This window comes from Cryptomeria japonica, chromosome 5, assembly GCF_030272615.1.
Source record: "Cryptomeria japonica chromosome 5, Sugi_1.0, whole genome shotgun sequence".
Lineage (NCBI taxonomy): Eukaryota > Viridiplantae > Streptophyta > Pinopsida > Cupressales > Cupressaceae > Cryptomeria > Cryptomeria japonica.
Window position 1 is genome coordinate 828,553,191 of NC_081409.1, and position 27,900 is coordinate 828,581,090.

At 35.3% G+C, this 27,900-nt stretch overlaps 3 protein-coding genes, 1 non-coding gene and 1 pseudogene across 4 annotated transcripts; 3 read left to right on the top strand and 2 right to left on the bottom strand.

Annotated features, from left to right (window-relative positions):
* Positions 1-1,578: 1,578 nt before the first annotated feature.
* On the bottom strand, positions 1,579-3,852 carry LOC131876212 (L-type lectin-domain containing receptor kinase IX.1-like). The gene is made up of 2 exons (XM_059221057.1): positions 3,829-3,852; positions 1,579-1,992 (listed from the first exon to the last, which is right to left on the bottom strand). Exons 1-2 carry the CDS (start codon positions 3,850-3,852, stop codon positions 1,579-1,581), a joined length of 438 nt encoding a protein of 145 aa, XP_059077040.1.
* Positions 3,853-6,002: 2,150 nt separating this feature from the next.
* LOC131075454 (L-type lectin-domain containing receptor kinase IX.1-like) lies at positions 6,003-7,558 on the top strand. Its single transcript, XM_059221058.1, has 2 exons — positions 6,003-6,695; positions 6,860-7,558. The coding sequence occupies exons 1-2, from the start codon at positions 6,003-6,005 to the stop codon at positions 7,556-7,558; spliced, it is 1,392 nt and encodes a 463-aa protein (XP_059077041.1).
* A 49-nt stretch (positions 7,559-7,607) lies between these two features.
* On the top strand, positions 7,608-8,147 carry LOC131079775 (L-type lectin-domain containing receptor kinase VIII.1-like). Its single transcript, XM_058017820.2, has one exon. It carries the CDS (start codon positions 7,608-7,610, stop codon positions 8,145-8,147), a length of 540 nt encoding a protein of 179 aa, XP_057873803.1.
* A 13,402-nt stretch (positions 8,148-21,549) lies between these two features.
* LOC131079777 (ATP synthase subunit a, chloroplastic-like) lies at positions 21,550-23,875 on the top strand (annotated as a pseudogene).
* Positions 23,876-26,855: 2,980 nt separating this feature from the next.
* TRNAR-CCG (transfer RNA arginine (anticodon CCG)) lies at positions 26,856-26,929 on the bottom strand. The gene has a single exon. It is a non-coding gene; the product is annotated as a tRNA-Arg (tRNA).
* Positions 26,930-27,900: the final 971 nt, after the last annotated feature.

Consider the following 27,900-nt stretch of genomic DNA (forward strand, 5'->3'; position numbering starts at 1 on the left):
CACTTTTACCTTCTTTCAATCTGCATTCTCTTTCAAAGTGGCCATACCTATTACAATGGTAACATTGAACATTTCTCTTATCAAATTTGCCTCTACCTCTTCCTCTGAAACCACCACTTCCTCTTGAGCCACCTCTTCGTCTACCTCTTGAAGAATTTTGGCTTTGCCCTTTACCTTGACTTTGATTGATTTTGGCACTACTGCTGCTTGCATCTTCATTTTTTGTGATTAGCAATTTAGAGGAAAAAGTTTTCTCTACACTTTCAAAAGAATCTTTCAATCTTTCTTCATGAGACATCAGGGATCCAACCAGTTGATCAAACTGTAGTTTTGTCAAATCTTTGCTTTCTTCTATGATTATTGCTACATGATTCCATCTGGGTGTCAAAGATCTCAACACCTTTTTTATCAAAACTTCATTGCTTACAATTTCTCCAAGTGTAGCCATTTGATTGACCACATCTTTGACTCTGACACAATAACCACTTATACTTTCAACTTCTTGCATCTTCAAATTCTCAAACTCTCGCTTCAATGTCTGAAGCTTGACCACTTTAACTTGATCACTACCCTAGTAAGCTTCTTGTAGAGTCTTCCAAGCATCTTTGGCAGTTGTTGCTCTTGATATTCCTCGAAATAAGCTCTTATCAAGAGCTATCTGAATGTGAAACAAAGCTTGAGCATTCTTTTTCCTTGCTTCCTTTCTTGTTGTTCTTTCATTGGCTGTAAGGGCATTCCAATCAGTTGGCTCTTCATAACCTAATTCAATAATCTCCCACAAATCATTTCCAATCAAAAAGGTCAGCATCTTAATGCACCAATAATCATAATCATTCCCATCAAATTCTAAAATGGGTATATGGTTAGAATTCGACATAATTAACTTTGGTGAAATTCCAACAATAAAACTTTAACCCAAAACAATTTTACCTGCTTTGATACCACTTGTAGAATTTTGAACCTGACCTATCCTCTCTGAACCAACTGATTAGCAAACAATAATAGCAAAGAGAAGAAAAACACCAATATCTTTATTGAAGCTTAATTAAAAAATTACATAAAAGTTGTATATATAAAGAATTTGCAGTCTAGAAGAATAAATAATAACTGCAGTTCTAAATATATTCCTAGCTTTGCATGGAAAGCTACTAAGGCTCTCAAACTAAAAAAAGCAAACTACTCCCTAAATTAAGAATACAATAAGTGCATGCACAACATGCTTTATTTACTAAAAAACAAACTCATGCAAAAAAAATACTAAAAATAGTCCTAAAGATTAATGCATGTTGGAGTACATGCTTTATTTGCATAAATAAAACAAAAAACTATTAACTAATTTAATCTAACTGCATGCTAGAGCAGCATCAGTTATCAACAAAAAGGCAGTTTATAAACTTTTAGTGCGTAACATGTCAGAATTAGATTACATTCGATGATGAGATGCCATTTTGTAAAGGGGCAAATAACAGTTGGCAAAGAGTTTGCTAAAGATAGTAGAAGTTTCCAGTGGCGGTGAATAGCCGGTGCTAAGTTGGCATATGTTTCAGAAAGAAGGTGAGCAGTTAAGCATTACCACCATCAAGAGCAGCAATCCGATACACTGGGGTGGCCGAGCGAAATATTATACTCTGAGAAAACGTCATTGGCGTCCATCTCCACATGATTGTCATCCGGATCCCATTCATTGTTGAAAGTGTCAAACTCCACAGCGACCATCTGATAGAATGATCCATTATAAGTTGTGCCATTAAACAGGCCAAGATACCGGCCATAAGCGTACTCTGGTTCCTCCAACTCGAAAGGTGACAAGAAGAGCGCAAGTCCATCTCCATTGGTATCAGTATAATCATTGTTTATGTCAATAATGAATTGGAAATGCGTATTAAAATTTGCCAGAGCATGAGAGGAACTATCCCATAGCGGAATCGATTTACTATAAACCGCCCAGCTGTATCTGTGGGTTTGACTCCCTGATTCTTGATTTGTGGTAAGCTACAGCGTATCTCCTCCACTGTCCTTTAGATATAGGTCAAACCTAAGGCTTGCTGCATATGAGAATAAAGGAAAAGAAGAAACACAACATAAGACAAGGAGGGCAGGTAGAGGCTAACAGAGATTGGCCATCTGATTATCTGCTTTACTGGGTCTTAGATGGATAGAGGAACAAAACACATAGAAGACATTAAACTTCTTTGTCACGCAAAGGTTCTCGGTCTGGCGTTGAGTATTTTGTTAGACAGAGAGGATAAAATTTTAAGGCGGTCAGATAATAAAAAGATCTAAATGTAAATTCTACTTAGATTGGCATGATATTGATATGAAACTAGCTATGATATGGTCTAAGATGATGGGATTAAGATGATATTTAAACTAGCATGAAGATGATAAACTACTAGTATGATATGCTAAACATGATTATTAATTACTACAATGCTTCTAAATGACTAATGTGAGCCATTTATAGAAGAACTAGTCAATTGGATGGCCAAGATTGAATTGGCTTAAGAAGGGCTAGGATTGAAGGATCTTCAATCCATGTGATGATTTTCAACTAAATCTCATGTTGACAAGTGTCAACATGAGGCTTGAGAGGAGAGAGAAGAGGCATTAAATACCCGAGAAGACACGGTGGTCACCCTAGAGTGTAAGGTTAGGGTTGAGTTAATGGATAATCCTTTTATCCAAAGGATAAATTCTTGTGCAAGGGTTAACTAGATAACCATGGTCAAAGCAATGAATGGTTGAAGAAACCCATGAGTTAAAGAATGGTTAAGTTAGATGGAAAGTCTCTAACCCAGGGTGGAGTTTGAGTTAACCATTAATGGTTATTGATGACTTTGGAGGTTAGCTTGTTGGAGACACAAAGCCTTTAATGGTTGTTGAAGACTGTGGGGGTTTGAGAAGTGACTCATTTTTGCTTAGGAATGTGACAATGTTTAGGATAGGACTTGATTTAATTAAGTGGGATTTAGGAGGTTCTAGAAGAATTATTAGTATGCAATTGGATCTTGTAGGAGAATACAAGTGGGAGAAAATAGGATTTTTAATTAAAATAAATTGATTTATTTCAATTAATGGGTGCAACTTGCATTTGTTAGTTTTAGCAATCAGATTAGTAGTATAGAATAGAAAATAAAAATATAAATTAAACCATACGCATAACACACATGTACCCTCGAAAAACCTCCCTCTTGGAGGAAAAACCTAGCAACCAAAGATCTCAGATCTGATTAGAATAAACATAGTAGCAAATTACAAACATTAACCCCTTTAGGGCACACAACAACAAGAGCGAACTTATTTGAAGATAAAGGATTGAATGTGTATGTCGATCACAGTTATTGTCAGCCAAATTGAGACTGAATTTGGTAGACCTAAGGTGCTTTACCCAGTCTGAATCAAGGTCGGTAGGCCAACAATGTCTTCGTTCATGATGAATTGGTGTTTTCTTGGCCTTGAGTGGATTCGCTTCGCATGAACAGAAATTCGACAGAGTTTAGGTAGGTTTGGATGTGCTAAATTAGATTCACTAAGCCTTAGAACATGTTTTCTCCTCCTTGCACAAATTCGTTGTCATAAATAAATGCCCTAGTGTAAATATATGTTGCTGAAGATGGTTATTGCTGATCAGAGATGGTTCGCATGAGATAGAATCACTTGTGTCAATGATTTCTTTGAGATCCTCAAGTCTCCTTTCATATATAGGAGATCATACACACAATAACCCTTGGTCAGCCTTGAGCATTTTGGCAAGAAGTTACAATATAATTTAAATGTATTTACTTGTTACATGAATAGGTCTTGACCTATCATGTCATCACAAGTTACATATATCATAAAAGTTACACCCATCGCCCAAATAGGGCCTAACCCAAATAGGGTTTACATAATAAAGTAAAATATCAAAATGCTAAGGCTGACAGGCCACTTAGCATTTTGTGTACTAGGCCCGCCCTAGAAGGGATCCGACCTAGCTACACATCAACAAAATTTGTAGGGAAATATAAGTGGGAGGGTAATTTATAAAAAAATATTGATTTATTTCTATCAGAAGATGAATTTTATTAAATGTAAATTTAATTAAATGTGGAAAGGGGATTTAATCAAATAAATAGGATTTATTCAATTAATAAAAGAAAGGTTAATTAATCAAATATTAAATTTGATTAATAGCTGAATATAAGAAATGATACATTAATTAAATCTTAATTTAATTAATGGTTGGATAAATGATAATTAAAACAATTCAAATTCATTTAATTAAGTGGACAGAAATAGATGTCTACAACTACCTTGGAAAATCATTTATGTCTGCAACATATTAAATTAAAGTGGTTTATTAATGGAAATGAAAAACTAGATGAGAGAATATCTTTTCTACAAAAATAAATTTAAGGTGAGAAGTCTAAAGATAAGATCATGGTTAGATTTTCATACAAGGAATGAGAGAATATAAGGAATTTTAAATTAATGTTTTTTGATATCACCAACCTCGTAGAGTGACAAGGGCAATTACAAAAGAAGCTCGAGATAAGTTGATGTCTTCCCTAAATAATGTTATTCAACTTAGTAGGATAATTATAAAAAAATCTATGGCCAACATATGCATGTTGCATGACAATATGTTGAATAGGAAGATCTTAGAGGAATGTGAGGGTCCTAGAGAAAGAACACATGCAATTTTTTAACGAAAGGATAGAGAAGTCATTAATATATACAATAGATTTGTACACGAACATTTAGGGTCTCTTTTTGGAGAATGAGACAATTAATTTCTTAGAAGGAAATATTTTATGTGTATTTATTTATGTTATCGATGTGTTGTAGATCTCATATTTTGTAAGATTTTTGCCATTGATTCGTATTGTGGATTTCCATCTTCAATAGAAGTCCATTTATTGTCGGCCTTTTCTTTGAAATTTTAGCTAAGTTTTTAGGTCTTGCTAAAAAAAATGACCCTTTTAAGAAACACATCTTTACTTATACTATAAAAGAATAGGTTCGTAATTCATAAGTTAATATATGACATAAAATAAAATAATAGATATACTTATTAAATTAAAAAAAATTCACAGAGTTTTAATACTATTGAAAGAATTATGTACTTAATATATATAACTAATTTTTTATTATAATTGTAACTAAATTCAACATAAGATATTTATCAAGATACTTATCTAACTTATATCATAAATTTATTTACTATCATTGTAAATTTTTTTAAATAAATATATTCAAAATTCTTACTAATAATATACTTTAAAACATAAAAATTCTAAAATTTAAAAAATAAAAAATAAAAGATTTATTTTCACTTTACAATAAATAATTTATATAATAAAAATTAATAAATGTTGTTATTATTTAGTTATTAAAATTGTATTGCATTAATACAACTTTCTTTTTTCTCTTAAAATTTTGTGTGGCTTACATTGCAATACGCAAGAGATCCTTGAGCACGGTTTTTTACTCTAGTTGTTATCTCTTTTCATTAATACAACTTTCTTTTTTCTCTTAAAATTTCGTGTGGTTCAGATATTTGCAGTCGTCACACGTAAACCTCTCACTAACTCTAGTCGTTATATCTATTCATTAATCCGAATCACTGTCCTTGCTTCCAAGTTGTATAAATACTCTATTACAATTTTTTTAGAGAAATAACCAATCCCACTCCTTCCAGCCGAATCAATATATGAGATACGATGCATGGCATGCCAAGATTCTTAAATTTGTTGGCCACCAATCATGCGGGTCAAAGATTCCATCCCTAATAACAAAGGTAAGATCTCTTTTTGCTCGTATTTGTCTGTGCAACCTGTCCGATCGATTCAATATATGAGATACAATTCATGGAACCCCAAGATTTTTAAATTTGTTGATCACCAATAAAGTTGGTCAATGACTCTATCTCTAATAATAAACGTAAGATCTCTTATGCTCGTATGTGACAATGGAATTGGACGGTTTTTTGCCCGAGCAATTCTATAAATGAGATACAATTCATGTCATCCAAAAATAAGCCTGCAATCCAGAGAATTGCCGAGCTCTGTCATGCCCCTTCTTCCCTTCTCTTCTTCTCCTGTGTTGCTGCTTCTCTTCTTTTTATATCACATGCAGGAAACCTCAGCTTTGCATTCCCTCCCAGCAAGAATTTTAAAATCGAAAATGATGCATACTTTCAAGGAGACAAGCTCATACAACTGACCAAGAATGAAGCAACAGGGAACCTAAACAGTAGCTTAGGCTGGGCGTCTTACAATAAATCGGTTCCGCTTTGGGACAACTCCTCTCAAGCTCAGGCCAACTTCTCTACCCACTTTCAATTCATTATAGGGAAGGGTAATAATATTCAAAGGGGTTTTGGAGACGGACTTGCCTTCTTCATGGCGCCTTTCGACTTGGAACAGCCGTTGGACGCTACAGGAGGAGGCATCGGCCTCTTTAACGCCACAACTTATAAGGGATCATTCTATCAGATGGTTGCTGTCGAATTTGACACTTACCAGAATGGTTTGGATCCAGATGAGAACCATGTAGGTGTTGACGTCAATGATATTTTTTCCAAAGTAAACGTATCGGTGACAAGCATAGCTGCAAATTCTACTCTATGTGATGAAAGTCTCAACAATGAAAAGAGATGGGACGCGTGGGTATATTATGATGGGTCGGCAAAGAGGCTGCAAGTGTTCCTCTGTGTAACCCTAATGGTGTTAGCATTTCTAAGCCTCCAACCCCAATCTTAATTTATGATATAGATCTGCGGGACTTTCTTCCAGAAAACATCAAGGTTGGCCTATCGGTTTCAGCAGGAGTTTCCTCAAAGACACATACTGTGAACGCCTGGGATTTCTCTTGTCAGTATTCCTGGGAATTATCAGCTGTTGCAACTCCAACCAGCTCTCCCAATGTAAATACCTCTTCCTCTCGAAATCCCAGAAACAGCGAGAAAAAAAAGTGTTATTTCTGGGTTATATTGATAGTAGTCATCATCTGCAGTGCTCTCGCCATATGCGGTTTCGTATTCATTGGCTGGTGGCGGTATTTCAGAAAAAGTAAACCCGGTGGTGAGGCAACTGAAGAGAGCGATGTGGAGCTGGACCAATGGTTATCTCAGGCCCCCCGAAAGTTCTCTTATGCGGTACTCTGTACTGCGACAAGAAACTTCAGCGAGAGTGGAAAACCTGGGCAAGGAGGCTGCGGGGGTGTCTACAAGGGCATTCTGCCCGGCACAAAGGATGTGGTGGCTATAAAGAAAGTATCCCCAGGTTCAAGTCAAGGAAGAAAGGAGTATGTTTCTGAGGTTACAATAATGAGTAGGCTGAGACACCGCAATCTTGTGCAGCTTTTAGGATGGTGCCATCGAAAGGGCGAGTTACTACTGGTCTATGAATACCTTCCTAATAGTAGTCTGGATAATTATTTCTTTGGGGAGAAGAATGGTGTTCTTGATTGTAACCGAAGGTATAATATTGCCTGTGACGTAGCTTCTCTATTCTTTATCTCCATGAGCAATGGGACCAACTTGTTGTGCACCGAGACATTAAGGCAAGCAACGTAATGTTGGATTCCAATTTTAATGCCAAGCTGGGGGCTTTGGTTTGGCAAGAATGGTAGAGCATCATCATCCATCTTCACATACACCTGCGGTTGCGGGCACACTTGGGTATTTAGTGCCCGAGAGCGTCATAACAGGGAAGGCAAGTCCAGAGGCGGACATGTACAGCTTTGGGGCAGTGACTCTGGAAATTGCCTGCGGAAGGCGGCCCGTTGACCTCTGTCTTAATGAACATAACTGCAGACTGGTAGAATGGGTTTGGGATTTATACGCACGCGGAAAGATTTTATGTGCTGCGGATGAGAAACTGGGCGGACAATTTAACGAGAAGGAAATGGAGAGAATGTTGTTGGTGGGATTGTTGTGCTCTCATCCAGACCCTGCGTCAAGGCCAAAAATGAGAGAGGTGACAAAGATATTGAAATGGCTAGCTGAATTGCCATTTGTTCCTCTTGGTTTGCCTGTCGCTGTGTATAGCCAGCGCATTCCTCCTGATGTCATCTCAAGCTCGTCGGTTTTCACGTCTTCAATGGCTTCAAACTGCCCTGATGAAATGTCAGCGTCTGCATTGTTCGTCCTGGAACCTCGCTAGATTATAATACAAATTCCGGCACCAGTGACCTTCCTCTTCCTTAATGTATCCATCATTGGATTCCAGATTTTGCAGGAATATCTTAGCAAAATACCATCCTCGTTGACCCACCTAATGAAACAAAATTGGGATATTTTTGTAACCCCATGTATCTTATGGGTGTAGAATTAGATTTAGAAATGGATTCGCGGGATAGCTAGAACAAAATAAAATAATAAATATATGTAATTAGGATTGACTTCTGCAATAATACCTTCAAAAGAGTGAATATAATTGGTAAGTTAATTCTAGGCTGTAGGAATGAGAGGGGTCAAGAGAATCAAGATTTGGTTTATTTTCTTTTTTATGGAATTTTAATAATCAAATGAAGATTCATGGTGTTCTTGTTGCAATGATTAAGGCTTTGTTAGTTGAATTGATTTGTTTTTTTTTTATTATAGTTATGGATTGAAAGTCTTTATTCTTGGATAAGTAAATTGCTTTTCTAATTGTTTCATTATGATTGAGTTTAATTTCTTCATTTTCATTCTTGTTGGAAGTTTGATTCATCATCCAATCATGGAATTATTATTTTTTTTTTTGACCAAAAGATGCTACATCATTGACAAAGTCATGTAGCTACCCAGTACAAGAGCACGAACCTTTAGCTTGAACCTTTTCAAACCAGAGTCAAGGAATGAGGGTATCCATTCTACAAAAAATTCTTTGGGTATGATCATGGCTTCATCTCTTATAATGCCCAAAGCCTTCAACTTGGCAAGATAGGATCCTTGGTGGGCTAATTAAGAACCATTCAATTTCATCAGTAGACCAAGGGCCCTTTAATGATATAATATCTTTTTTTTAGGGGTTGATGGTAATTTATGAGACCTATTAGATTTATCTTCTTCTAGCTTTATTGATAGCTATGACTATTCGAAACTTCCGATCTCCTAAGGCCACTATTCCATGCTTCCAGCATAGGATTTAAGATGCTAATAATATAAAAACAATCTCTTTGCAAATATAAGTGTAGCTCAAGAGAAATTACACAAACTTCAAACATAAATAGTGGACAATAAATTAATCAAGACATTAATAAGAAAATGCCCCCCCAAACTACTTTCAAATATACTTTATTCATATCCCTATGCGGTCTCTCACATGATTGCTGCCCATTTCTTACATAAAAAATTACACAAACCAATAACTTGAAGAGAATTAGCAACCTTAAGAATGTGAGAGACAGACCCTAGATTTCCATTAGTAGCCATAAAGTTTTTAGCGAAGTTTGTATCCTATATTATCACATCTTCTTCACGTGATGTGTGTCTTGCACACAATTATTTATGACCTTTGATTCCATTGCAACCATTTTCTCCACCCGGAAATCTTCAAAGCCTTTTGTACCTTTGCATAGCCTCAATTTAATGATATTTTTACTAGTTTGTTCTTCATGGAGTTGAATATGACTTTTGAATTGATAGTATCATGGAAAGGAATGATATGAGATTATTTATTTATTTAATATTATTATCTATATGAGTTAAAAAAAAATATCTATAAAATGTTTTTGATTAGGATAAACAGGTTTTAAGGGGACCAGAAACTCCATACAATAGGTTTTGAAGGGATCTAAAACCCTCATATTTTTCACGGATCTAGAACCAAGAAAGGGACATTCCAGACAGATACAACAAAGATAAACAATAGCAAAGCCATAGTCATCCAATAAGGATTAAACATTATATCTCTTGTGGCATAGAGCATCCTAAACAAAACTACCACCAACCAAACACAAAAGAAAGACAATACAAACTAGGTTGGCCACAACAACATATCTAAACCACCTTATAGATCTAATAAATAGACGAAAAGGGTTTATCTGGCACGCCCAACCAAAAGTCATAGTTTTCATGTTAACAAAGACTCCAACTCACCAACAACGAAACCTAAGCCTAACCAAAAACACAAACTAGCCAAACTAGGCCCTTTAAAACTACCAACATATAGCCTATCCATGATAAAAGAAAAATACTGAGGTTTATTCAAGGCTCCCTCAACCATGAGAGTGGGTTTTAAGAGGCTCCCACAACCTAACAGGGTACTACTAGTATCCGACAAAGTGGGTTTTACAAGGCTCCCACAACCAGATAAAACCCAAATAACAACATCAAGTCCTAAAGGTATAATCTAGGACATGGGGTGCAGATCAGGCATCCACAACCAACTACAAAAAGAAAAAAGAGGGTTTTAATAGGATCCCTCAACCAGCAACACCAATAGCCAAAAACCTCCCTTACACTATCTCTCCACCTCAATAGGAGAGAAAACCACCTCAATAGGCCAAAAAAGAGAGAAGATCAACTACCCAACCATCTTCCTCACAACCCAAATCACATGCAGCCTCTCCACCTCCATAGGAGAGAATGACACCACAAACAGGGTTCCAATAGACTGGGCCAGAGGAATAGAAGAAACCCTCACCAAAGAATAAGCAACAAAAGCATAGAGGGTCCACCCCAAAGTAACAAGCCTCAAGTAGGCCAAAAACTTCTCCACCTCCAAAATAAAGACAGTAACCCACTAAGGGAGAAACCAAATCCAAAGCCACCCTAAAATAGAGAAGCCACTGCCCAAAAACAACTCCACCAAAAAGGAGCAACCATCTCTACCCACAAAAAGTGTCTCCACCTCAATAGGATACATATTTAATAGGATTACCACAGTGAAAGAGGATGGAAGTCTCCAAAACACCCAAACCCTAGGATTTTTCCACACAATCTCATCCACCTCTATAGAAAGGGAGGACAACTCTGAAGAAAATGTAGAGGGAAAAACCAAAGGCGGGATGGTGAAAGCCCACAAAATGAACAAGTTAGCCAAAAAACGCAGAGCTATGAACCAAACAAAAAACCCGACCACTCCTCTGATAGGGGAAGCAACAATCACTAGGGCCCAAACAAAGCCAAAATGCTGACTAGGAGAGAAGCTTGCCAAGGAAGCAAGAGTCCCCCATCGATATAAGCAACTCCCTTCCACAACACATAGATAGGGTCAATCCACACGCTAAGCGCAAAACCTACATAACAACCAACACTAGTCATGACTAAAATGGGCACCCATTGCCACATGCTGAGAGAAGACCTCGTAGAGCAGAAACCACAAATCTCAACTGCAATGGGCACCCACCACCAAGGATCGAAGAATGGGTAACTGCAAAAAGAGGCCACATCCCCACACCAATCCAAGCATGCAACAAGCCAAAACATAGGGCTTGGACCACCGAAAAACCCCCACCAATCATCTGGATCTGGGTCATCTTCGCCTCCCACAACATCTCCACTAACAGGAACCCCAACACCGCTCTCACCTTTCCCTCCCCCTCCAGTCTCCATTCAAAATTCTTAAATATCTATAAAATGTTACATACATTGGAAGATATTGATACATTATATTGATATGGATTTGAAAAAAAAAGGTTTAAATCGATATTATTATTTATTATGGTATGCCCCACCAAAGAACCCTAAAGGATCCAACCTAACTAACTCAACTAAGAAGAGAATTTAATTTTTTTAAACATCATAAAAGGTATTCTAAAGAAAAAATCTATTAAATATAACAATATGAACTCAAATGCACAAGAAGAAAGAAATAAAACCAAACCATCCTCTAAGGTTCCTTAACATTGTTACTAAACAGCTCATGGAAGCATGAACGGAAACAATATCTAACATAGTTACCAACTTAACCATTCATTATGAAATGAGCATTAATGAGAAAATTAACATATGCTGAAAGATTCATTTCCATTCAAATACACTATGATAAGAACTAATTGCATTCATTTTATCTTTAAGTCTAAGTTCATTTTAGGACCCAAATGCAAGTGTTCCTAAAATTCCTTTGAACAGTAAATAAATAACACATATTCTATCCAGATTATACACTAACATCATTTCAACAAGCCATAATAATTTTAATTAGATTATATCATAATTACATTATTGTTCATATCATTCGCCTCATAAGCATATATGAAATTATTTGATATCCATATAACATAGCAACAATATAAATAATGTATGAATCTACCTCCAATCTACAAAGAAAACTATTTCTAACATAAGAATCATGAGTGAGAAGAAAATCCAATCCATGTAATGAACAGATCCAAAACACTTGATGGAAGTAGGCAACTACCACCTAACCATGTGGAGCCCGAAGGTCCACCCCCATGCTTGGAGATAGACATATGGCCCACATTTACACAAGAAAGGGTTAAAGGAATACAAGCTCACTACTTGCATCCATAGGATAATAACAACAACTGAGGAATACACAAGATGCACAACATAACAAGGATAACTCAATAAGGACAACTCTAGAGGACTTACAAGATGCAACACAATGGTAGGACACTAGTGCTCACAAGGGAAGAGTGTCATCACATAGCCTTAGTATGAGTTATCTTGGTAGTATTCATAGACCTTGGCCCCCATCTTGGGTTATCCTAGTAGTATCTGCCAACCCCAGCCCCTCATACAAGACTCATGTGGAACCAACATACCTTTTGTGAGGACAAGGCAGTTGATCTTGCCATTCTAGGCCTTCCCAATCTCATCCTGAGTCTAAATGAGCGCTCGAGGCCATGGGTGGGGAGTTGCCATTATCTTGATTAATATTTAATGATACCCAAACCCCTATGAACATTAACTAATGTTATCACTTGTTAAAAAAATTCCCCTAATGGGTTTTCCTGGCAATCACTTAGGATCTCGACCAACATGGAGAGCCACTCTCCCTTATGACACTATGCCTACCTAAAACAAAGCATAAGAATAAGATGTAACATGGATCATCATAAAATTAACATAATAATTTGATTCAAATATGGATCATCATAAAATTAACATCATAATTTGATTCAATTAAGTCTTAGAACAGATATCTAAAACAACATTGCTTCCACAAAGCATCAATGTCAATATCTCAACAATAGAGCACATAGGCCTCAATCCAATAGAGGAATACCATGATAACACAAAAATATAGTAAAGAAACCATATAAATCCAAAAATAAATCTAATACAGACCATATGATTATAATTTTATTGATAAATGGGACAAAAACCCATTACCCAACCTCTAGAGCTTTTGGGAGACACCCAAAACCCAAAAAGAACTGAAATGACTCAAACCCCACCACCTACGCACATTAAAGATTTATTTGCATCCTTTTAGGACTTAATTTAACCCTAGTAATATTTTTTCCCTTATAGGTCTGACTTGCACCCTTGTAGGCTTGTTTTGCACCCTTGTGCAAAAACTAGGGTTTTCAGAAAAAAATAAAACTTTGACCAATCAATAGACTTATTAAATGATTCAATTTAAAAATTAGGATCAAGACCCATTTCATAAGTATTAGTATAATGTCTATAAATGCATTAAAACAATAAAAAAAGAAACATTTTGATAATAGAAGATTTCAATATCTAAAAGTGTCTGTTTAAAACTATGCAACAGTGAAGGGAAAATCACTTTTTTCAAACAATCAAATAAAAAACTATACAACCTCATTTATAGAATTGATTATAGAAGTAAGATATAGATTAAAAAAAATTGAAAACCATTAATTTGATTTCAATTTCAAATAAACAAGAGAAAATCATAGAAAGCCTACCTCAAATAAGAGCAAGTAGGGGTGAAATTGAAGAAGATTAAAGTTGTAGACAATCTCCAGCCAAAGTAATCTAATATAAATTCAGTTATAAAAATAAAAAATAATTCACATCCAAACCAAAGCCAACAATCCAATCCTCAAATCCTCCCTTACAAATCTCCACCAAAAATCCAATTCAAAATCCTCATAAAAAATTCTATAAAATTTCCAACCAATTCTCCTCACAAAAAATATCCCTAAAATAGAAAACAATGGAAACACCATAAACCTCTCAACCATATCACATGAAAAAAAACTCCCAACTCCATAAAAGATTAATTAAAATCAACAATTCTTAATACCCACTCAACGAATAAAAACACAAGAAAAATGAATTCATAAAAAACTAATCTTATATCGAACTTTAGGAATGGGCTTGAGAAATATATTCGATATAGAGTAGATATATCTAATGGTATTCATAAAAATATAGAATCCTTACCTAAGAAGTATAACTACTATATAAATTTTGGAAAGATAGAGATTAGATCTATTATACAACTGTAATGGTGAAAAAGGTGAATGATGGAGAGATCAAGAGGAAAATTTTTCTTCCCTCCAAGGAGAGATGAAAGTTCCACTACGGATTTCCCTTCAAACACTTTATCCACATTACATTTAAAAGAGAGGGAAATTCACTAGATCCAAACTCTTAGGGAAGAAATTGATTACTAAATGAATTGATCATGGGATATAAATGACAAGCTAACCCCTCTTTTAGAATGGAAGATGATTGAATTATGCGTAATAGAACTAAGTGTAAAAGTAGCAAAGAAATGATTATAATTCAAGATAGGAGTGTGAGATGAAGTTGTGCACCTGAATCTAGCTATAATATGTCGAGATGAAGTTGCCTTGCGAATTTGAGGAAAAGTTGTCCAAAAAATCTGCAAAACAAAAAGGGCTTTTATGCCTCTGCAATTGGAGTCCAAATTTGCAAACACAGCTACGCACCTAAAACCTACACACATAAAAGAGAGGAAAACGGGTTGGGATTGGGGGTTTGCCTTTAGGTCAAGCCCCAATTTTGGAATTAACCAAATGATGAAAGAAAGTACTTGCAAGTAAATGTAAATGAAAGACTGAAATATAATTCACCTCAAGAGAGGTTGTAGGTAGAATGTATGTAGATTTTCTTGTATAGAATTGAATGTTGAAAGGGATCTCCTCTTCAATGGTTGAATCCTTGACTTGAATGAAACACTTAGCCTTGGAGGGAGACTTGAAAATGCTCAATGCTGGAAAGGAATGCTTGAATGCTCAAATGCTCTTGAATTCTCAAATGCGTGATCTCATGTATTCCCACTTATCCCACTTTTCACCTATGCAAATGGGAAGGACACATGCGACATATATACTTGTCAAATAGAGTTAATTGACTAATTTTTCATCATAGACTAACAATGGAAAGTTTTCCCACTTTATGCAAAGTCCAATGCAAAGATCGGATAGAGGGGGTCCCAAAATAGGGCAAGGAAAAGGGCACCACACCCCTATCCTAGGAGGATATGGGCGCCACACCTAGGTTGTCCTGCCCTTGTCTCAAGACATGAAGAAGGTTCAGGCAGTGCAGAGGGTAGAACAAGTTCAGTTTCTAAGGGCTGAGCAAGTCTCAGTTCTCTGATCCAGCTTGGGGATTCAAATAAAAAACATAAAGACCCTAACGTGGTCGCAAATTGCAAGGGTCACAATTTTATGAGACTACATTTAGACCCCACTTTAGCAGGAGTATAAGTGTATGCCAATACTATTGATAAAGTACAAGGAAACAAGATTGAAAGACTTCCACCACATCAAGGAGGCAAGATGCACAAAGATGCACAAAGCCCCCAGTGGACTAAGGATCTTACAACATCGATTGACAAAGTAAAAGGGAATATCAAGAAGGGAAAACCATGAATACAAGTAGAAAATTTCCCCTCACTATGAGTCACAAAAAAGATACCAAAATTATAAAGTAAATCTGAGTTCACTAAATGATTCTAAGTATCGAAAAGGAAAATATGAGCGGAGTGTATTCCCCCATGTTAAAGCAACCGTGCACGCCTTATCGAGAGCGATTTATTTAAGGTAGGATACACCCAAGAGAGAGAAAAGAGAGGGAGCACGTTATCACAAGGATTTAGCCCCTAGTCAAGGAATAAACCCAAGGATAATGAACACAAAACATGAGGTAGTTTCACTTTACTTGGGTGAGTATGTCGTATGATAACTCATGCATATTATATATGTATATGTGAATATAATAATTGTCATTCTCCAAATAAAGGACACTACCTTGGAAGAAAGGGAATAGAGGATGTCTTTTGAGTCAACATGAAAGAGACCAAAGGAGATCTCAATGCTTTGCATCTTCCTCTAGTAGATATTGATGGAAAAACTAGAAAAACAAGGATACACATAGAAGAATAGTCACAAAAGAGCAAGAAAGGAGAGAGAGAGAAGACCTACAGTGCTAATATTGCTAATCTAGCATGACATTCACCTCTAGATCTTGCTGATCACTATTTTGGGAAGGCGAGAAACATTCAAGAGGAGCGACAATGAGCACATTAGATGGAGCTATCACAAGATCTAAACATCTACTATACTCATGTGGTAAGTCACTTTGTTCAATTCTCGGAGCTAGGATTAGGGTTTATGAAAATTTAGTTGATAAATGCTTGTTCCCATCAACATATTCATAATCACTATCAGAAGAATTAGGAGTTGTGTTGCCATCATGAATAACATTTTTACTCATTTCTTCATCAATATTTATAGAAAGAGGAGCACGAACATGAATAGGAGTAAAACAATCACATGTTTTGTGCAACTTATGATTTGGAGATGTAGGTTCAATATTTTTCTTAGGAGAAAATGGAACCATATCAACTATTGGAGTCTTGGGAGATTGAATGGTTTGAGGAACAACTTCACAAGCTTGAGAAAGATGCCTTCGTTGGTGGTCTCTCACACAACGATTTCGGCGAGTCTTAGCGTAAGACTGAGAAGGAGGAGGAATATTTATGAGAGGAGGAACAATCTCCTCTTTGATAGTTGTAGGCTTCAGTTGAGGTCATTTAGGCTGGACAAGAGGAGATGCAGTCCTCTTATCTCTATAAGAGAGAGGAGGTGGAACTGCACCATATAAAGGAGGAATATTAGGTGTAGGAAGGAGACCAGGTGCATCATGGAGAGGTGGTACAGGTCTAGCCTTAGGAGGAATATTGTTGTTTTTCTTAGGAGAAGGCCTAGTCACATCCATAGGAATAAGTTGAATATTTTTCTTAGGAGGAAGATTATTCCTATCTATTAGGGGAAGGATCTCATATTCAAGAAGGATGGGAATGTCAAGTGTTGGGGATCTAGGTTGACTCAAGTATAAGATCATATCTTTTTTCCATTTTTTATAATATTGAAAAAGAGCATCGCTCCTTTGTGGAAGAGATTGAAATTGCTTAGGCCAAAAGAGATCAATAGGAACACTAGTACTTCTTTCGGATGGGCGAAATAAGCCATGGTTCATGGTTATGATTTCTCCATTGTGAGGAAATTTCAAACACTTATGAATAGGAAAAGCATTATCCTTCATGGAAGATAGCCAAGGGTAGCCCAACAACACACACAATTGTTCAAAAGAGGGAATGATAAAAAAGTTGACATCCATAGATTTAGTGTGAACTTCAATAGGAAGGGTGATAGAACTAGTGGCAGGACAACAAAATCCATCAAATAACTTCACAACCACATTAGAGTCATCGTAGATCAGTTTAAGCAATCATAAAGTGAAGAGATACACCTCAATGATGATATTAACCATGTAAGAGGGATCAACAAGAGCACCATGGCAAGGTATGTCCCTAACCTTCACAACTATGTATAAAGGTCCATCGAGTGCTATAATGGTCTCACTAGGGTTGAATGTAATAGAAGGATCCTTATGTGTCTCTTGTTTCTCTACCATGTTCACCAAATTCAGAGCTATGGTAGTAAGATCAAAAGGAGAGAAAGAGGTATGTTCAGTCTCAATCACGTTAGAGGTATGAGAAGGCAAAGGATTAGTAAAAATCTTAAGATTTTGATTAGGAGGAGTTACTAATTTGTTTCCCTTATCATTCACACCTGCCATGGATATAGTATTTTTATCAAACAAATCTTGAATCTTACTTTTCAATACAAAATATTTCTTAGTATAATGACCAGGCTGCTGATGAAATTCACAAAAGGAATTGCTATCAAAATAAGGGGATACAAGCTTAGATTGGTCAACTGGTTTGATAGGAGGAAATTTGATCACATTTCTTTGTAATAACTGAGACATAATACTATGTAAAGACTCATTCAAAGGAGTAAATTGTCTTTCTCTTTTAAAGAATTTAGAAATAGGAGGCACACCCATTGTAGCATTCACATTGTTGTTGTGGATTGTATTATTGAACTTGATGAAGCTTTTTGTTGGTTTGAACTTAACAAATGGTTCCCCCTTATCACTCTGAGCCATAGGAGTAGATTTCTCCATTTGACTCGTAGCTAATTGATAATTGTGGAGTGTTGCGCACAACTGCAAAAAGGAAGTAAACTTAAACAAAATAAGATTTTCCCTAATATCTTTTTGCAAATTAGAAATGAAAATTCTTTGAATATCATTATCAGGTATAGGAAAAGAAATTTGAGCACACAAATGCTTATATCTACCAATGAAATCAGTTATTTTTTCTTTAACACCTTGTTCACAATGCATTACATCAGTCAAAGTGATTGTAGGACCAATGTTGTTTTGAAATTGTTGAATAAAAGCATTTGTTAATTGTTGAAAATAAGTGATAGAATAAGAAGGCAAAGAGAAACACCATTGTAAAGCCTTATCTCTTAAAGTTCTTGTAAACAATTTTTCAAGCATTCTTTGATCATAAGTAAAATGAATACACAAGGTTTGAAATGTTTTAACATGTGTGAGAGGATCGCCTTTTCCATTATAAAGTTCTAATTGAGGGACCTCAACATTCTTAGGCTAGACAACTTTAACAATATCAAGAGAAAGTGGGCTCACGACATTATTTGTGTGGACACTAAACTTGGATTGACTCATGGAAGCAATTTGTTGTTGTAAGGAAGACATAGTTTGAGCAAGATCATTAATGGTCGCTTTGGTAGAGGAATTGATGTTAGACATGGTTGATTGAGAAGGTGGTGTGATGTTATTGATGGAAGGTATGGATTGAGAATAAGGTGGTGGGATATTATGATAAGTATGTATAGGTGATGATTGAGTAGGAAAAGGGACACTTAAAGGATGAATAAAATTGTTGAATGAATTGCCCCCTTATGTCACATTGATTGGTTGAGGGATAATAGGAATACTTAAGGAAGACATAGGTAAAGATGGAGGATTAAATGAATAAGATTGATTGCCCCCATGACCAATGGTTGTAGGAATGACATTTTGAGTTGATGTAGCCATGATGTTTGAAGTGAAAGTAGGAATACTAGCCATAGGAGTGGTCAAAGAAATAGAGGAATTGATTTGATTCGAAGGTTGTGAATAAACTAAGTTCTTAGCACAAATCTTGATAGGAATGACATTAGAATCACCAATATGAGAAATGCCACACAATATATTAATTCCATTCTTATCCCTTTGAATCATGCATTTAAGGCCTTCAATTAATTGAAGAAATTCACTAATAGGGCATTCTTGGGACATCCATTGTTGAAAGTTATCAAATTGATTGTCCAATTTTAAAAGTTGATCTATGGAAACTCTAGTTAAAGATTCTTCTTGTTCACCATGAGATTCATCAATTGGATAGATAGGGACATGATTAGGATGGAAAGAATTAACATTATCCTCATTAAAGAGGTCACCCAAATTATGCTCCATCTTCTCAGTAATTAAACCTTGGGAAGCCTTAATTATAATGCTTCATTTAACGAGAATAGTGTAGGTAGGACTAATAGTGGTAAAACTTCATGCACTAGAGGGAAAATTTTTGTTGGTGTAAATAAATATTCATCATGGATATTATTAAACTTAAGTTAACTTAGGATAATGCATCTCTTCATAGTTTGGATATGAGACACGTAGGGAAGTGTGCACATAGGGCTATAGCTTGTAGGAGAAATTCCACCTTTTGTGGTCTTATTTTGCTATTACACTCCACATTCAGTGGGTTATCCACCTCTTGTGGAATATTATATTATTACTCCTACCTACCCCTAGTATTTCTTACCTACCCTTGTTTCTCATTGAGCCACATGTCATGATTGTGTGCTCGTATATCTATATGGCCTTGCCTATATAAGCATGCCCACTTTCATTATATTGGTTAATCCAATTGATCATTTGTATATTCATGAGAATACTTTTTGTTCTTGTCATTCTATTCTCTCTCTTTATGTTTTTCATTGTGCCCTTGATATTGGCAAAATCTCACACGGTATCAAAGCCATTGGGGCTTCATTGATTAGTTTTTGGAGACATCTTGGAAGGCTTCTATTTTTGGATCTGAGGAACTACATTTTTTGGAGGCATCTTAGAGAGTTTTCGACCTCACCATTGCATCCGAGAGGCCATTTCCATAAAAATCAAGTATAAACTCGACCTATTTTGGCGAAAGTCAAATTTTGGGTGTTGGAGGAATTTTTTGCCCAATTCGGGCGGTATGGTACAAAATTTTCAGATCTCAAAAAAAGAAAATATTTTGAAATTTTTTTTCCAGGTTTTTTAAAAAAAAGGGGGCATTTTTTTTCGAAAAAAGGGGTTTTATTTAAAAAAATAAAAAATTGTTTGGGGGTCCGTAGAACCCCCCCTGCCCCACTGTACTTTTTATGTAGCTGTAGACTCGTGCAGGCTCACCACCTGAGAAGCCCTGATGGCACACTTTTCTGGGCCCCCACCGTTCATTGGTCACCGTTTCCTCCATTCGGCCTGGCCTCTTGCCCGGTTCCACTGCCCTCTACTCTAGCATGCCCCCCACAACAACTCCGACATCTGGCCTCAACTCTAGCACGCTGCCCACAGTAGCTCTGGCAACTAGCCCTGTCGCTCCAGCCCGCTGCTTGAAGCTACCATCGTCGACTCTCCGGGCCCCAGCGCTACCGCTTCGACTGCCACTGCCAAGCCCCGACCCTCTGGTCGTCGCCGACACACTTCTGATTGTCGATCAGCAGACTGTCGGTGGATGTCCCATCTGCAGGCCCACTAATCGCCACATCACCTGATAGCCAACCTTCTTGCCACATCAGTAGGCCACATAGCCCACCTCTACCTACCGCATCACCAGCAAGTCCAGTCACCTGCCATGTCACCCGCAAGTGCCTAGTCAATGCCACCTGACATTTTTTTGCACTGTTAGAATTTTTTTTGCATAGTCAACACTAAGTCAACACCTAGTCAACATTTTTTGAAAACTTTTACACCCCTCTCCATTGAATGGTTTGGATGTTTTAGTCAACTTTGGAGGCTCATAACTTGCTCAATTTTGCTCCTTTTTTGGTGCAATTTTTTTTTATTTGGGTTAATTGTTCATGCTCTTTGAAGTGGTGTGGTTATTTTCTAATTTTGGTGCACAGGTTTTTCGTAATTTTTGTATTCTCTCAGCTGCACCTGTCCAATCCTCAATTTTGCAACTTCAAAGGCTTTTTTTGAGCTCATATGACCTCCCTTTTAGGTGCCATTTTTAAAAAAAAACTGTGCATATTTTTGTCTACTTTAACATGTTGAATTATTTCTACGAGATATCCGATGTGGAAGTAGGTCAGCATTTTTATTGGCAAATAGGGGGGTTTCAAGTTCATGCACAGGTACTTATAACTTCCTGGATTGTAATTGCTGTCTTATTAGGTTCAGCTACTCTAGCTGTTCGAGACCCACAAATCATTCCGAACGGAGCACAAATTTTTTTGGAATATGTTCTCAAATTTGTTCAGGACTTGGGTAGAACTCAAATTGGCAAAGAAGAATATGGTCCCTGGGTTCCTTTTATAGGGACTATGTTTCTATTTATCTTTGTTTCTAACTGGGCAGGTGCTCTTTTTCCTTGGGGAATTATTAAATTACCTCATGGGGAATTAGCCGCACCTACAAATGATATTAATACCATAGTAGCTCTAGCTTTGCTCACATCAGTAGCTTATTTTTATGTAGGTTTTAAAAAGAAGGGTTTAGGCTATTTTGGTAAATATATTCAACCAACCCCAATACTTTTACCAATTAACATATTAGAAGATTTTACAAAACCTCTATCACTTAGTTTTTGACTTTTTGGAAATATATTAGCTGACGAATTAGTAGTTGTCGTTCTTGTTTCCTTAGTACCTATAGTGGTACCTATACCTGTAATGTTCCTAGGATTATTTACAAGTGGTATTCATTAGAGCAGCTTGATGAATTTACAAGATCTAGTTTTTAGGAGGTATTAATGACTATAGATAGAACCTATCCGATTTTTACAGTTAGATGGTTGGCCGTTCACAGGCTAGCTATACTTTTGTGACTTTGTGGTATACTCATGGATTGGCCAATTCCTATTTGGAAGGTTGTAATTTTTTCAATTATGTAGAGGTTTTTACCTTTTTATAGTATAAATTTATACTATAAATAATGTATTTATAATACATTATATTTTTCTATTATTCCAAACGTAAATATATAATAGAAAAAAACTTATGTCGATTATAACATATTATATCTTTTATTCTAAATGTACTACAAAAAATGTAAATGTATTTATAGTACATCTGTAATTCATTTACAGAATAAGAATTTTATCCATTTACAGAATAAGAATTCTATCAATTTTCAAATTCACATTGGAAAACTAAAAGAAAAGAAATAGTAAGAATGTTTTCTAGCAAAAAACCATTTCCGATTTCCATTGGTGCAAATCCAATAACCTTGTTATTTGTTTTCATATTGTATCAAATAGGAATAGTGTGGTAAAAGTAATTTAACTTATTATGTTGTAAAGTGAGATAAAAAAATAGCGTAGAAAAGGTTTTTAGTGGGTTTCCTCCGAGCTTTATGAAGGTCCCATATCCGCATTTTTTTGTAACAAAAAATCGTTTAAATCGATTTTTATGAAAAGAATGACAAAAACAAAAATTCTCTGTTTTTTTGTTTTTGGCTTCTTTAAATGAGAAAGAGTAAAAAAGAGAGTAGTTGAGCATGGACGTAGTAAATGTGCTGAAAGTGCCCTATCAAGGGCCCAAAGAGGAGGAAGCAAACTGGGTCGAATTATATCACCGATTATTTTTTGGTAGATATATTATCCTAGCTAGAACACTCGAAAAATAACTGGCTGATCAAATCATGAAAAGTATGATTTATTTAAATCAAGAAGATCAAACAAAGGATTTTATGTTTCTTCTTCACTGTTGAGGTGGAGGAATGGTACAGGGAGTCGCTGTTTATGATATTATGCAATACGTAACAAGGGATGTATTTACAATAGGCATCGGGTTAAATGCTTCAATGGGAGCTTTCCTTCTACACGGGGGGACGTTTACTAAATGGGTAATGACCCAAAATGCATCAATTATGATCCACCAACCCCATATATCTCCTTATGATCATCGTGCCACTTCAATAGAATCAAGCTTCGATTCAGAGTATCTGGGTTTTTTGCGTTCGTATGTTGCACAAACTTATTTAAGAACAACAAAGCAAGATTTCGAACTAATTTGTTATCTATTAGAATGAGATATTTATATGACACCAGAGCAAGAAGTAGAGTTTGGTCTTATCGATGAAATCAGCATAGAAGGACTCAGTTTTTCAGATACATTAGATACATTGTTTGTTCATGACGATGCTGATGCCCATGATAGTAGTTTTGCTCATTTTATTCATGATTTTGCTCGTGATCGTGAGGATCGTAGCACTAACCGTCGGCCTGCGGAATGGTTTTCACCATGGAATCCCACAACATTGGATTCTAATAGGCCAAACAATATACCTGTCCTGGACCATCGCAAGGCAAGGAATATAGTTTTGCGAGGGGAAAATGATAGTGCAAAAACATTACAAACTACAGTTCTGTAGGAGAAACTATAGGTCTGCGAAAAATTTGGATTTTTTTTTTGCTAGGTTCCCGATTCTCCCCCAGTAATATTCTACTACCAGCAATAATATCGACTCTTCTTCCTTCCTAAAAAAGACTTGCAGTAATCAAAAGGTTCTTTTTTTTTTTGCAGCAAAGGTATGTCCATCGAGCAAATAGGACCTCTTTCACAAAACGAACGTTTGAATAAAACGTTTTATAAAACCTTAAAAAAAATATAATAGATTTATAAATCTACGATATAAATTGACAATTTAAAAATATAATATAGAGTTCTAACTTTATAGAACTATTATATATAGTTAATGCTCTTTCGCAACATTAACTAAATTTCTTCTAAATGAATTTAGATTGCATTCTAGAAATGTAGCATTAATTGATTAAAAAAAAAATATTTCAATAAATTTAAAATGAAAAAATAAATTTTAAATGAAAAAAGAAAAATAAGACCTTACCGTTCTTTGTATTCAAAGAACGGTAAGGTCTTATTTTTCTTTTTTAGTTTTCTATACTGGACGATTTAGAATTGGTTCTATATGCTCTTTCTTTTAGGGCGATCTCAAATTCTTTTTGATACTTTCTTATAAGGAAGACCCTAATCCCATATAAGAACTGTAAAAAAAAAAACCTATTAAACCAATAATGAGAATGCCTGCAAAAAGGCCTATCAACCAAAGAGGGATCCTTCCGATGGTATCAGTCATTTCTATAAACTCTTTTAATATTTACTTTAAGTTTTCATGTTAGATTATATCTCAATAAATGAAATTGGGCAAGAAAAAATATTCTCACTGCTCCTAATTGAAAAAGTAATTAGAGAATAGAACAGCAAGTACAAAAATAAGTAACAACCCCCAATAGAGGCTGGTATGATTCAATTCAACATTTTGTTCATTCGGGTTTGATTGTGTCATAAATAGCTCCGTGATTTAGTTTATAAAAAGTTTATCGCTGTATGAACTGCATTGCTGATATTGATCCCAAGAAAAAAACCATAGGTATAGCTAGCCCGTGAATGGCCAACCATCTAACTATAAAAATCGGATAGGTTCTATCTATAGTCATTAATACCTCCTAAAAACTAGATCTTGTAAATTCATCAAGTTGCTCTAATGAATCAAAATGGCCAGTGACTAATGGAACCTCTTGTTGCCTTTCTGTGAAATACTCATTTGGCCGAGGGCTCCCGAATACATCATAAGCTAAACCCGTAGTGACAAATAACCAACCTGCAATGAATAGAGAAGGTATAGTAATGCTGTGGATAACCCAGTATCGAATACTAGTAATAATGTCAGCAAAAGCACGTTCTCCCGTATTCCTAGACATGCTAAGCTCCCTATATTATTGTAAAATCAAGGGTAAATTGATCCCATGAAAGAAAGAGTTCAGGAAATGGTAAACTATTGATATCTTCTACAATCTTTTCTTGATTGTCAATATGATACCAAGGGTATATTTGAAGTATACTAAGTATAGCTAGCCTGCTTCTAACATAGCAATATAATTTTGCTTAACATTAAAAGAGAGCAGGATAGAACCATCTTGCTAGCTGCCAGTTACTCTAGCCCTGTTTGATCAACTTAATTCAAACATTTTTTTTTTAACTGAACAGAAATGAGAGAATCTCGCATATTTCAATTTAATAATAGCTTCCGGAAGGAACCCTGTCTCTATATTGCAACAATTGGATATACGGATTATGGGGAAATTAATTTCATTTGAGCATTAATAATTGTAATGGCTCTCACTTCCATAGGTTACTTTATCACTCGAATACACGCATGTCGTTTTAAGAAGATTAAGGAGTATCATTCATTATAAATACAACTGATTGAAAATATTATACTTTTTCTTTTTCTATTTTGTTATTATGTTATTTATATTGTGTGTTTATAATACTATATGAGCTTAATGACTTCTATAGATAGCACTTCGAAGTGTCAACGACCGAAGTGTTATTCCTCTTATCAATAAAAAGAAATCGATGAATAGTGGAAATTATCTTGATCGAATTGTAACTATGTTATTCTATTCCTATTTTCCTTTAGAAGTTCTTTTACAAGAAAAGGATTTTAGGTTTTACTAGAAAAACCTGCCCTTAAAATTAAAGGGGCATATGGAAAAAGTGAATACATTTATAGTGTACAGTGTTTTTACTATGCTTGGCTGTAGCAAAATTTTTTTTCGTTCTAAAGACTAGTAGAGATAATGTAAGGTGATTTAATCAGAATCATTGTCAAATTCATTCATCTAATACTTGGTATTAGACTATTACGTAGGATAAATTGTAAAATTACTACACAATTGGTATTTATTTTATTTATGAGTGGGAGATTTCATCTTCACTTTTTTTATAACAGAATACCTTTTTATTGTCTATTCTCTCTATGTTTGTTCATAACAATTAACAATTGTTAGATATTCCATTCTAACTTTGTATTTAGTTATTTCAACTCTTTTTTCTGCTCCTAGATAAAAAAATTGAGGTAATTTCCTGACAAAAGTACGTATCAATCATTGCTTTTTTTCATCGATCTCTTCCATGCTTACTATAATTAGTTATTTTGGTTTTTTATTAGCTTTGCTTATTTTCACCTTAGTCCTATTCATTGGGTTAAGCAGTATACGACTTATTTGAAATAAAATAAAACCCTCAATAGGGATTGAGATTCCAAGTCAATTTGAGGTACTATGTAGATTAGCTATTAATCCTTACCTATTCTTTTTTAATAAAAAAAAATATGATTGAAGTTTTGTTATCCGGAATTGTGTTAGGTCTAATTCCTATAACTTTGGCTGGATTATTTGTAGCTGCATATTTACAGTATCGACATGGTGATCAATTGGATATTTGATTTAGGACCATATTATGAAGGGGTCTCCTACTGATTCTGAAGGATCAGATTCCATTAGCTTTTTCAGTTTAAGTGACAAGAAGATCGGAAAAAAAAGCAAAATCATGCTCTGTAGGATTTGAACCTACGACATCAGGTTTCGGAGACTTGAGTTCTACCAAACTGAACTAAGAGCGCTTTTTTTTTTTGCAAAGAAGGACCTTTTTGACTCTTAAAACATTTTTGCATGTGGTATGCCTCAATCACCGATTATTGATGTTTCTTTGAATTAAAATCACTCGATTTTTTTTTCTTTTCTTTTATAAAAAAAAAGAAAGAATACTAGGTAGGGATGACAGGATTTGAACTTGCGACATTTTGTACCCAAAACAAACGCGCTACCAAGCTGTGCTACATCCCTTTTAATCGTGAGTATTTTTATTCAATATTTCATATTAAAAAAAAAAATCAATTTTCTTTTCCACATTTATCTGCCTTGATTCCCATTTGATTTCATGAATAGACTATATACACGGATCTATAAGATGTCTATTTATTGACAGTACTACTTGATTACTATCACATGTTCATGTTCTGTTAAAAAAAAAAAAACCAACTTGTGCAAATATCTGTTTGCAGTTACTCATAAACTACGGATGTAGTTGACCATATAATATATCCATCACGATTGAGAAGGAGAACTTACGAACAATGCAAGATATAAAAACATATCTTTCCACAGTGCCTGTGTTAGCTGCTTTATCGTTGGGATTTTTAGCCGGTTTATTAATTGAGATAAATCATTTTTTCCCGGATTCCCTTATTTTTCCCTTTTTTTGACTTTCATTTTCCTCTCCCGTGAACCCGAAAGAAAAAAAATGATGTTAGATTCATTTCCTTTTCTTCTTGGATAAAGAAAATAAATTAGATTCAATCTCTTTAGAATTCAAGGGGGGGAAGTTAGAATAATAAAAAAAATATAGATCCAAAAGTTCCTCAAATAGTAAACTATTAAAAAATTTTAATTAAAGATTTTATTACAAGAATGAATTAAGTAATAAAATCTTTAATCATTCTTCGAAAACTTCTATTCCTTTCTCTTTCTTCTCTTTCTTCTCTTTTTTTCGAATTGAAAAGAAAAGAAGTAGATACAATATCCAAAGTAAGTT

What these genes read in the sequence shown, in the direction of transcription:
- LOC131075454 (XM_059221058.1), top strand. Translation starts at nt 6,003, where the DNA reads ATGTCATCCAAAAATAAGCCTGCAATCCAGAGAATTGCCGAGCTCTGT. An exon ending in GGCTGCAAGTGTTCCTCTGT is followed by an intron (nt 6,696 to 6,859) that starts GTAACCCTAATG and finishes TTCTCTTGTCAG; the next exon opens with TATTCCTGGGAATTATCAGC.
- LOC131876212 (XM_059221057.1), bottom strand. Translation starts at nt 3,852, where the DNA reads ATGGGTGTAACTTTTATGATATAT. An exon ending in GTGTAACTTTTATGATATAT is followed by an intron (nt 1,993 to 3,828) that starts GTAACTTGTGAT and finishes GATACGCTGTAG; the next exon opens with CTTACCACAAATCAAGAATC.
- LOC131079775 (XM_058017820.2), top strand. Translation starts at nt 7,608, where the DNA reads ATGGTAGAGCATCATCATCCATCTTCACATACACCTGCGGTTGCGGGC.